This window comes from Delphinus delphis, chromosome 1 (assembly GCF_949987515.2).
Source record: "Delphinus delphis chromosome 1, mDelDel1.2, whole genome shotgun sequence".
In the NCBI taxonomy this organism is placed as follows: domain Eukaryota; kingdom Metazoa; phylum Chordata; class Mammalia; order Artiodactyla; family Delphinidae; genus Delphinus; species Delphinus delphis.
Genome location: NC_082683.1, coordinates 26,378,908 through 26,391,423, shown reverse-complemented (window position 1 = coordinate 26,391,423; position 12,516 = coordinate 26,378,908). Strand labels below are relative to the sequence as shown.

Sequence of the window (12,516 nt, the reverse complement as noted above, 5' to 3'; positions counted from 1 at the left end):
GCAAACCCGGGTCTCTGGGTGAGTATACATAGGTCTGCTGTGAGCGGGGTTTCATCCCAGGGGGGTGAAGGAGTCCAGAAAAGGAGAGAAACCAGCATTTATTGAACATCTCCTGTGTGCCCAGCACTGTGCTCCATGGCTTCACACATATTATTGTCTTATTTAATCCTTAGGATAATTTATGAAGTAGCTATTATTATTTCTTTCTTTCTTCCTTTCTTTTTTTTAACCTCTGATGATGCTAAGATGCAGAAAGTAGGGCACTGCTGGGTCCTTTCTCCCCTGCCCTTCTGAATTCTCCTCCTCTGCTCTCACCGGCTCCTCCCATCTGCTTCCCCAGTGTAGGAACAGCCCAGGTGTCTCTCAGCTGCTCCCACTTCAAGCTCCGCCACCATCTCCTTGGTTTCTTTTAAAAGCAAACTCTTCAAAAGAATTGTCTCTGCTTTTCTCTCCTTCCTCGCCTGTTGTTCACTTTCACATCACTGACATCTGGTTTCTTCCTCCACGGTTCCACTGGAAACTCCTCTGAAACTCCCACGCACTCCTGGCTGCCAAAGCAAATAGCACTTCCCATGCTTTATCCTTTTCATCACTCCCTCCATCCTTCCTCTGCTTCTCCCCTTGGTTTTGTGGACTTACTCCCCACTGGCCCTCCAGCTCCTTCTGGGACTTTGTGGCTTCTTTTTCATGCCCTTTGCCAGGCTCTGTCACAGATTCCTTGTCTTCTCGCCACACCTCCTTCCTGGACAAGCTCATCCTCTCCGATGCTTCACTCTCCTCTTGTAAACTGGAGACTCCCCTCTACCACCCGCCCAAACTCTCTTGTGGGCTGCAGACTCCATAGCCAACTGTTGGATGGTCTCTGTCTGATACCTGCAGGCTCCTCAATTACAACACATACAAAACTAAGCCTCCTGCTTCTCCCCACAGATGAGCTCTATTCTGAAACTGCGGGAGCAGCCCCATCATCCACCTTCACTGCTCCTTCTGTTAGAGGCCGAGGCATGAGCCTCTGCTGCCTTAACCTCAGATTTTCCCTTCTTCTGCATTCCCCCGGCTGCTGGCTTGGTTGAAGCCCTTATTGCTTTCTGTCTGAATTACTGCCATAGGCTCCTAACGGGTTCCTCCCCATCTTTGCCTCCCGTGCCAATCTCGTCTTTAGCTAGCTGTCAGTGTGATGTTGACCCTGGAAAACGCTGAAATATGCGCCTCACTTTCCATTTTAACATACGGTAATATACGACTCAGCAGTAAAAAGAAACGAACTACTGACACATGCAACAACGTGGATGAATCTCAAAATCTCCCGCTGACTGATACAAGACACACCAGAGTACATAATGTATGATTCCACTAATATGAAATTTTAGGATCAGCAAAACGAATCGAGGTGATAAAAATCAGTTCAGTGGTGTCTTCTGGGGGCGGGGATGGGAAGGGGCACCTGGGAAATTTGGAGGATGGTGGAAACCTCTGGATCTTGATATCCATGTGTCAAAACTGAGAATGATTTACTTTAGAGCTGATTATTTCATGGTGTATAAATTATACCTCCGTTCAAAAACAAAGAAACAAATGTATCCTTTATTTCTGAATCCTATAATGGCTCCTTCTTCTCTATAAATTAAGGTTCCAAACCTTTTGCTTGTTCTGTTTTGGGATTTTTTTTTGGTCCAGTCTTTTGAGTTTCATTCCAAGCCATGTGGCCCCTGCCTACCTCTCCCCTCAGTTCCCCCACCCAGTCCTAACCCCACCCCGTCTAACCCCTGGGCTTCAGACCGAACTACTCACAGTCTCCAAAATCATTTCACGCCTCGTGACTTTGCTTCTGCTTCTCCCTTCATAGCGACTTCCTTTTCCCTCCTTGTCCAATCGCTGAGGGTCTTTTAATGCCCAAGACAAGCTTCGTTCCCATCCTCCCCCACAAACCTGGTGCTGTGTTCCCACATGCCTGTACAGACTTTAGACTTTGCTGTCCTCACGTCTGTCATTTCCTTCAGATCCGTCACCATCTTGAAGAAAGGATGCATTCCTGTATCCTAGGCACCTTGCACAGTGCCTAGCGTACTGAGGGTGCTCAGATAAAACCTGATGATTGATGGAGGGCAGGGGCAGATGGAAGGCATTTTGGAAGTGATGGAGTCATAATTTGTGACCCAAATTGACCCACTCCCAAACCCTTCCCTGGTGCCCTTTGAAAGAGTCAATGAAGCGGCTGAGCTATGGGAGCCAGAAGACCATAGACCCAGCAATGGTGGGGTGACCCTGCAGCTGACACCAGTGTGAGAGGGTGCTGTGTAGGAGCGAGGCCAGTGCACACCTGGCTCCACCTCCAGTCCTCCCAGATCCCCATCCTGTCTCTCTGCAGCCCTACCCCTTTTGTCCTTGATATTTCATGGCCTCATCTCTCTGCCATGTCTTAGCTAAAGGGTAGAACCGCCATTTTGTTCTCAGTCCTGCCAAGTGGAGTGTCTGAGTATCCTAGCCCTTGGTTGGGCTATGAACCAGTTTGCATCAGAACTCTATTCTCTGCAAACTCATTTACTTCTGTTGTTTCCATCTTTACACCCTTGATTGGCACCAATTGCCTTTGTTGGATGTACACCCAAGAGCGGCACCGCTGCATCGTAGGGCATGCATATGTTCAGGTCTAGTAGATACTGCAAAACAGTTTTCCCAAGTGGTTGAACCAATTTACACTCCCACCAGTGGGATATGAGCGTTCCAGTGGCTCCACGTTCTTGCCAGTCCTTGGTGTTTTCCATCATTTTCATGCTAACCATTCCAATAGAGCAAATTACACTCAAAAACTCTAATATTCAATTTGCTAAGCTGAGACAGTTTGTAAAATGAGTTTTTTCCTAGACTAAGGTCAGGATTGCTGAGAAAGAGGCACACCTGTGAGAGCCAGGAGTGGGATGGGAGCAGATCCTGAGGAGAGCTGAGAACCAGCCCCAGGGTGAAGGAGTAAAGTGAGGGTCCTTCATCAGAATAGGCCCCTTCCTGCCTGGGAATGGCTCGTGGCGTGGCTCTTTCCCCTCAGAAAAGGGGGTGCAACGTGGACAGTATAAAGACATTAGGGGCAGGTAAGAGACCTGGGTTCTGACCACTCTGTGTGTAGAGCTGGTAACTGATTTTCCCTTCTGTGCACAGTGTAGTAAATATAGACAACAGTATTGTGTTATCATCATCAAACTCGCTAATAGGCTAGATCTTAATCATTCCAACCACTAAAAAGAAACGATAATTATGTGATGTGTCAGAGGTGCTGATTATTGCTACAGTAGCAATCATGCAACAATGGACAAATGTATCCAATCAACATGTTGTGTGCCTCAAATTTACGTGCCATGTCAAATATATTGCGATTTTTTAAAATATTTTAGCTCCAGCTAAAATAGGTTTTCAACTCCAGCTTTCTGGACACCGATGCTAGAATCTGGTTCCTCCGCCCGAGGCTGCCTTATCCACCTTCTCTCCCTATTGGGAGGTCACGGGGGCTTCATCCTCCCCCTCCCCACCAGTAGGTCTTGGGTTGGGCACTGGGGGGATGGAGGCCCTGTCCTTCGGTCGAACCCAAGGCCAGTACCGTCTTTATTTGACCTTAGTGGGATGGGGGCGGGATGTTTTTGTTCCCCAGCTTTAACTTGGAGCCTGGCTATGACTTCCTCCATATCTACGATGGACGGGACTCTCTCAGCCCCCTCATAGGAAGCTTCTACGGCTCCCAGCTCCCAGGCCGCATCGAGAGCAGCAGCAACAGCCTCTTCCTCGCCTTCCGCAGCGATGCGTCAGTGAGCAACGCCGGCTTCGTCATCGACTACACAGGTGAGGGCCCTGGGAGCAGAGGTGACGAGGGCCCTGGGAGCAGAGGTGACGAGGGCCCTGGGAGCAGAGATGACGAGGGCCCTGGGAGCAGCGGTGACGAAGGCCCTGGGAGCAGAGAGAGATGACTGAGAGCAGGGCTGGCCAAACCTGGCCAGGGATGGGGAAGGTGTAGTGTGGCGAGGAGAGCGTTGGACGGGATCACGGGGAGCCCGCTGCCACCTGCAGAGCCCCCGCCTCTCTGCGGCCCTCTGGGTGGCTTAGTCCCTCACACCCAGGTGTCCCAGGCCTGGGAGAAAAGGGGCCTCACGTTCTCCTGGCACCTCATTTCTGCTTCCGCATCACTACTCCCCTTCGCTCCTTGTTCTATGAGGATCATGCCTAGGTCTTCTTTGAGTCTCAGAACCTCAGCTCATGCCATCAGCTGACATCTTCGTTGCCACGCCCCTGCATTTGCTGAGGGTTCTGATATGAGGCTCAGTCCTCCCCTCTACCCCAAAGCATCCCACCCTCCTGGATAACTTCAGCACCCATGTGGACAGCCCATCCAGCTCCTGGGGGCACAGTGCCTGGACCTTTGTCCCAAGGCTATGCCTCGGCTATCCTCTAGCTCCTTGTCGTAGACTGGACACTTTCTGATACTTCCTGATCACATTTTCTCATCCCTCCAGCTATCCCATCCTTTTATTCTCATTCTGCTTTTAGATTAATGAAGGCAAGAGGAAGAGTGTGGGGTCGAGAGCCGAGGGTGCCAAATTTTTTCTTAAAGGGCCAGGCAGCAAATAGTTCAGGTTTGCGAGCCATGCGGTCTGTCTCGGTTCCTCAGCACTGCCCTTGTAGCAGGAAAGCACCCAAAGGCTGAACAGAAAGCAACGGGCGTGGCTGTGTTCTAATAACAATTTGCTTACAGAAACAGGTCTTGATCCTGCCCAGTCAAGAGCATGGACACATCAACTGGGTGCACAGCTCGCGTTTGTTGTGTGGCCTGGAGCAAGTTAGTTAACGGCTCCGAAACGCCATCTCTTCATCCGTAAGATAATGGTCGAATAATTCCTACAGCACAGAAACATAATCGATGAGTCCACGCATTAAAGCCCTTGGTCTGGGCTCCGGCACCTTCCAGACATTTTGTAATGTTCACATGGTAGCAGCAGCAGGAGTATTCCAGGCTCTCGAGCGCTCCGCTTTCTTCTACACTGCCATTCTCTCTTAGACCTTTTCTTCTTCTCTAACGAGCCCAGGCCCCGTTATCCAAATCCCAGCTCCATTGTTGACTTGATTGGTGATCTTGGCAAATTATTATCTCTTGGAACCCATTTCTCCGTCTATAAAATGGTGGTAATAATAGTTACATTGCAGAAGGTATGTTATACGTATAAATGAAATGTGTGAGGATAATGCCCGATATGGACTAAAACACTCTAGATCCTGTTGAGATGATCGATTTTATTATTGCTACTGTAACCCAGGTTCACCCAGGCCTCATCAGCCTGTGTGTACAAATGGGGTCACAGTACCAGTTAAAATTAAAAAGCTCCCGGCTCATGTCCCCCACTTGCATAATGTGGGACCTCAGCAACCTTTTAAAGTGTCCCTTAATTAAATATTTGTGGCAACTCCTGGGAATATCTCACACGAGCTCACAAACAATCCCAGTCATAATGGTAGTTAACTTAGCGCCTGCCAGCTGCCAGCACTGTCCTGAGCAGTTCACATCCATCAACTCACCGAAATCCTCGTCACTCTCCATCGCTTGCTGTGTGTCAGATACAGTTCTAGAAGATGCTTGGTGTGCAAGTTAGAGAATGTTTTGCCTGTGGTCATCTTTTCTCAGGGGCTGGCCTGGGAAGTGGCTACTTTGCCATCCTCTCTTCCTCAGACACCTGCGATTCGATAAACCTCCTGTACTCAATCTCCACACGCTGATGTCAGAACAAACACAGTCACGAGTTGTGGGATTCTATCCGAAGGCATGACTTAGACTCAGCCTGGGAACCCCATTGCTCCGCCCACCACCGTCCCTACTGCTGTATCATCATCATCATTTTATTATTATTCATCTCTTTAATCACGCTCTCATCTCCCCTCAATTTTCCTGCCCCCCGATCCTTCCAATGCCTAAACCTTGCACACTGCGTCTTTTATTCAATGCACACTCAAGTGGCTGAACACAGCCAGCAGTCGCACAAACGTGGCACTTGGAGCCACCACAAGTGATATCCTTTAACCCCAGCCAGGCCTTAGCAATGACCAGAGCCACACCTGACTCGTCCCACCTGGGTCTTCTACATCTCTTTTACCCCAGATGTCACCACTTCCAGCCTCTTACAAGATGACTGCATTTCATCATCCCTGGTTACAGTGGCCACTGGGCAGAAACTCCCTCAGCTTCCTCCCTGGTCACCTTGTTCCTGGCAAACTGGCTGTGGCCACCTCTCCCCCAAGTCTTCTCCATGAATCCATGTGCTAGAGCTACACTTCTAGGTCCTCTTTCCCAAAGAAGCCCCTTCCACGTTCAGCTGTTGGCCCAAGACCATCTCTAGAGGGCTCCTCAGATCCAACACACAGCTCCAGAGAATAAAGCCTTCCGGGCTGCCATCTGAACCAGGCAAGCAGCTGAAGGAGGCCAATTACTGGGGAGAGGGGAGGGAGAGGCACAACCCCCCCACGCACCCTCTACCACCTTATGAGGATCTGTGGTACACGTGCCAAATAAATGTGTCTGCTTGGGGTGGGAGGTACCTGCTGAGAACTGGAGCTGCCCTCCTTCCTTCCTTCTCAGATTGCACACCTCCTAACATGGGTGATCCCTCTACTATGTCCCTAGCCTCTGGTCAGGTAGCCCATTTGATGGAGCCCAGGGACACCCTGTCTTACCCCGTGGTCTCCTTCTCCATATCACAGGATCCCTGGATTCCTGGAATGGGTCTACTCTGCTACTGGATCCCAAGGCCTAGACGATATTCATGTTCAATTATCTGTATAGGGGAAACTGCCATCATTTATCACCTGTGCGGCCTTAAACAAGTTACTTAACGTCCCTGACATCCCTTCCTTGTCTGTCAAAGAGGGACGGTGACACCATAGGAAGGGGTTGTTGTGAGGACTGGTCAATAGGCACAGCACCTAGCAGCGTGCCCCATACCAGTAGGTACTTGTCACATACTTTGATCCAACTTCTTCCGTTCCATTGCCTTTTTTTCCTGGGTGATGGCTACTTCATTCGTTCTGCCCTTGTTTGGAAGGGAAAACCTCTCTTCATGGGGCTAGCCCAGTAGACTGAAGTAGATTTTCTTTTCTGTTTATTGAAAATATAAAGTATGAATATGATGTTTTGTACACACACACATATACATATATGGGAGTGTGGGATTTATATATATACGTATATATATATATGAGTGTGGGAAATATATGAATATTCGTGATGTGTGTGTATGTGTGTCCTGTATACTTCTCCAATCCATGGCAAAGAATTTAGACACTGTACTCCCTGCGAGTCCATAGAACACCCTGGATTGAGATGGTAGCCCATGGAGGACTTGCACACTGAGGCAGGTGTGGATTCTTAGGAAAAGAAGAATTGACCTCCTCTATCTAGAAGCCATCTTCTGTCCAAAGGCAGAGAGATCCAGGGTTCCACTACCGCTGAGGATCTGGGTCTCCTGGGAGCTGTGGCTTCAAGGGTTCTGCTCTGGGAGGCGTTTGAGGACCGACTTGGAGAGGTGTTGCCAGACTCAGCTGGGCTTAGCCCAGTGAAAACCACTCTCTGACCCAGGTCAACTCCTCCTTTGACCCAAGGTGAACAGACCAGGAGCCTTTCCCCATTTCCCACCAGCTTCCCAAGGAGGAAGCAGAAAGAGTTTCATCCCATCTTAGTGAGGGATCACTTAGTTCATATCAAGAAACTCACTCAGACCAACTTAAGCAGAAAAAGGAGCAATTTATTATAAAAAAATGTGAAAAACAGAAACACTTAAACCAAGTTGAGACAAAAAGAAGACTTTATTATAAGAAAACAACTAACAGCCAAACTGATTTAAGCTAAAGCGCATTCTGTATTTTAACAATACAGATGATAAACACTCACTCTCACTTAACACCGAAAGGGAATACATTTTTAGAATATAAGAGCCCAAGGACAGGAAGCATGACCTCCCAAGGGGATTACAATCAGGATGGGAAAATCGGAGGTTGAAATCACCCTCCTCCATCTCCAGGGCCACTCCGTCTCCTCCCTGCTCTTTCTGAGTACATGCTACATTCGCCTTTCTCTGCAGGTCAATTTTCATTGCTTCTCCATTCTCCTAGGACAGTAGGGCTGCCTCACTCTTGGCTTTGAATTACTTCCCAGTTTGTAGCGCAACTCCAAATCCCAAAGGACCATCAGATTGACAAGCTTAAGTCAGGTATCCACTGAGTGGTGTCATTAGGTGGATTAGGTGGTGGATTAGGCTTTTGCATAAGGGGCAAAGGCAGATCAGGCATTTTGATTCATTTGTTCACTCAATAATATTTATTGAGCACCTACTATGTGCCAGACACTGTTATAGGGGCTAAGAACAGAGCAGGGAACAAAACAAAGTCCCGGCCTCCATGGAGTTCACATCCTAGACCGACAGGCATTTCTACTACAAATGGGATGTTGGAAGCCCACCTGATTACAAGGCAAAGATGGATGGGTGGGGTGGATTTGTAGATGTCTCTGTTCCGTTGCTCCTGGAAGGTGGCTGTGCTGTGTTAGTCATCTCTGGGCAGGCCTTCTAAGAGATGATTCTGAATGCAGTCATGTCAGCTGTGGATTTCTATTACACCATGCTCTGGCACACTTCTCATCTGAATGCAGCCTCCTGGGTAGTTTTACCCTCTGCTAGAAGGATGCAAAGGGAAGGAGGAGGATCCTGTCTTTTGAACACAGTTATTAAAAATGAGTCCCAGGGAAGTTTAGTGTCTTTTTTCAGGCCAGAGAAACCAATAGGATGGGTGGGAGGGACCTTTAGTCTTATCTTGCAGCAGGTGTGGTAGCCTCCTCTTGGGGAGGGAGGGGCAGGCTAGGACATCCATACACGTGTCTGGTAACCATTCATTCATTCAACAAATGCTTATTAAGCTCCTACTTCATGCCATGCCCTGTGCTGGATTCAGAGGACACAGAGGTGAACAAAAGTGTCAGGGTCCCCACCCGAGGGGAATGTAAAGGTGAGTGAGGGAAACAGACAGTAAATAAGGAGACGAACAAGAAGCGAGAAGCGTAAGTTAGGAAAGAGCAAACTATCCTAAGAAAGAGAAATGGGGAGCCCACTTCAGAATGGCGAAGGCCTCGCCAAGCAGGTAACACGTGAACAGAGACCTAAAGCTTGAGAAGAAGCCCCCTGTGTAAGGGCAAGAGTGGGGAGGGTTTCAGACAGAGGGATGAAGAGCTCAAAGCAAGTGTCAGAGAATCTGAAATAACTCAGGAGAGGCCAAGATGAGTCGACTTTTACTGAAAGGTACTAAAAGGTACCTATTTTCTCTTTCAAGCCCTTGGAAGTAACACTGTAGGCCGAGGAATTACCACCGGCTTTCCACATCTGCTCCTGCCATGACTACTCCCACCACCCAGCCCTCCCATGGTCTGTCTTTCTAAATTCAAGATCTCTTCATTTATGCTTATTTCAAAGTAACACATGTTTGTTGGAAAAATTCAAATAATACAGAAGCATATAAACTGTGCTCTAAAAACTTAACATCTCCCAATACTACCATCCCCTGAAGTACCAGTGTTAATGGTTTGTTACCTCATTCCAGATGTTTTATATACATATAAATAACGTACATTCTATACCAGAGGTTGGCAAACTTTTTCTGTGAAGGACCAGAGAGTAAATATTTTTAGCTTAGCAGACCAGATGGTCTGTGTTGCTATCAATTCTGCTGTTGTAATGCTAAAGCAGACATAGACGACATGTTAAACAAACGGGTATGGTTGCGTTCCAGTAACACTTTATTTACAAAAGCAGGCAGCGAGTCAGTGGACAGTAGTTTGCAGATCCCTGTGCTATATGAATGGGGATCACACCACATATACTAATCTGTAACATGGGTTGGCTTTTTTTTTGGTTGTTGTTTTGTTTTGTCTTGGGTTTTGCCCAGCAATAGATCTTGGGCATCTTTCCATATTAGTAGTCAAAGACGTTTGCTATTCTTTTCAAAGGTGGCTTATATTTCAGTGGATGGCTCTAATCCAACCTTTGTAACAAGTTCCTTACTGTTTGGGTTGTTATTTTCAGTATTCTGCTGTTACGGTGTTTGGAAACGGGCCTTATCTATTAGGACAAAAAGAATCTAGTTCTTTTTATTTTCCCATTTTGGAGGGCTTGGGGCTTATTTATTATTATCATCATGCTGTTTTAGTCATTTAGTTTTATCATTCACAGCTGAGCCCCGGTTTGGCAGCCTGAAGACCTGATTTTGGTTTTAATTCTACCTCTTAATAGTTGAATGGCTTGGAAAACTCATTTAGCCTCTCTGATCACCACATTCCTCATCTATAACCGGAACAGAAGCATACCTGGCCCTGCCTGCTTCAAAGGCTATTGTGAGACACAAATAAGATAACAGATTGGAAAGTGCTTTGAAAATTACGAAGTGATATTCCTGTGTAAGGGGCTATCGTCATTATCATTAGCCTTGTCGTTATTATTAATGTGATGATGCTTGGAATGATGAGCTTTTCTTGCTCTGACATGTGAGCCATGGTAGAATAGAATCTGTGGTCGGATCATTGATGTGGTTGTTGATTTTCTAAGCCCGGAGTTGTTCAGCCAATCAACTCAGCATCCATTTATTAAGCCCCTATTATGTGCCAGATAGAGCCCTAGTGCCAAGTTCTGTGCTAGTTGCCAGGGTCATGAGAAGAATAGATGATTGATTTCTGTCCTCCAGGAGTTCAGAACCCACTAGAAAGAAATACCCTTAGACAACCTACCAAGATAATCAAAAAAAGAGAAATGGAATTCTGCCAGAGAGAAGGCAACGTTCGGGACACTGGCTCAGGAGAGGGTGGCACTGAAAAGTGTAGGAGCTTGCCACACAGAGAAGGGAGGAAAGGACTTTCTGACACAGTGTAAAGTTCGGGGCAGTCATACCCAGCTGGGTACGCTAGTGTGCCAGGTACCCAAAAGCACAGTTGTTTATATGAGGTCGAAGTCTATTCTTCTTCCTGTAAAAGAAATCTGGGTATTGTCATCCAGGGCTGTCGAAGTGGCCCCGCCTAGGCTCCCCTTGTCTTTCTGCTCTACCCTGCTGCGTGGTTCCCATCCCCAGGGTTATCTCAGCATCCAAGGTGGTGGCTGGAGGTCCAGCCATCATGTCTGAGTTCCAAACTGTGGGAAGGAGGAAGGGAGGAAAGAAGGAAGGATCATTGAGCATTCTCTCACTTGAGTCACCTTCCCTTAAGCAGCCTTTCTAGAAGTCCCACACGTATCCATTTAAGAAATATTTATTGAGTGCCAATCATATGCCCGGCACTGGACCACAGCAATGAACAAGACTGGAAAAGTGCCTTCGTGGAACCTACATTCTAGTGGAGGGAGATAGAGAAAATAAGGTAGCTATCTGGTGCAGGAGATAATATTGACCTCAGTGCAGAGAAATAAAACAGAGAAGGGTGATGGGGAGTGTTGGGGAGAGGAACATCACAGCTGTGAAGAGCTGATCAGGGAAGGGTCATTGAGCTGAGTCCTAAAAGAGGTAACAGGGGAGCCGTGCGGATGGGGAAATGTTCTGTACGCAGAGGTCAATGTGATTGGAGCAAAGCTAGCAAAGGGACAGTAGGAATCAAGGTCATAGAGCGGAGGACTGGGGCAGAAGGTACAGGGCCTTGTAGACTTGTAAGGATTTGGGCTTTTACTCTAAGTGAGATGGAAGGCAATGACCTGACCTGACTGTGTTTACTTCTCTTTGGCCAGATTTAGCTGCCTGGGGGGCTGGAAGGTATCTATCTTAGCTGGGGCTTTGATACTCTGGATAAAAACCTGGGTTCCATTATAAGGATGAAGTGGGGGGATGGATATTGAGGGCCACAGCTTGTTCTGCCTCTTATGAGCTATGTGAACTTTGTTCCAAGTTATTTAATTTTTCTGACCTTCAAATAAGATCTGACCCACTCTGAATTTATAAAAAAGACAGATGAAATAGAAGACCTGGTGACACTTCCCTGTATCTCTGCAATTCACAAATGGGCCACCCAATGGTCAGTTGCATTCTGGCCAGAGCCACTACGCTTTGGGGCAGGACAGATTTGATGTGGGGGACAAGGTGATACATCACAGGGCACATGAGGAAACCACTGAGGGGTCCTCTGTTAGGTGAGGAGCCATTTTCTGGGTCCCACTTGAGTTTAAATTTAGTAATGTATCCAGGACTGCTCCATCCTAAATAAGCTCTAGGCAAAAGCAAAGAGCAGGGCCATCCCACCATCAGGGCGCAAATGCAGGTGTCTAGACTTGACGGAATCACAGACTCAGAGTCCCATCCCATCAGTCAACGGGCTGATCGGCAGCTGAGCAACACCCTCACGGCTATGACTGCCTCTTATACACGCAGCTTAAAGGTACCCAGGTGACAAGGACAGACCTCAGCAAAATTCCTCCTGACCTGTTCATCTCTGGACTCTGATCCCTTGTGTTCTGGGTCTTTCCTCCTTAAATC

At 47.6% G+C, this 12,516-nt stretch overlaps 1 protein-coding gene across 1 annotated transcript in view; it reads left to right on the top strand.

Moving 5' to 3' along the window:
- The window catches only part of CSMD2 (CUB and Sushi multiple domains 2), a 667,671-nt gene that overhangs the window by 517,297 nt on the left and 137,858 nt on the right, over window positions 1–12,516 (top strand). The window contains 1 exon segment of the mRNA XM_060018797.1: window positions 3,641–3,828. Coding sequence (XP_059874780.1) covers window positions 3,641–3,828 — 188 coding nt within the window.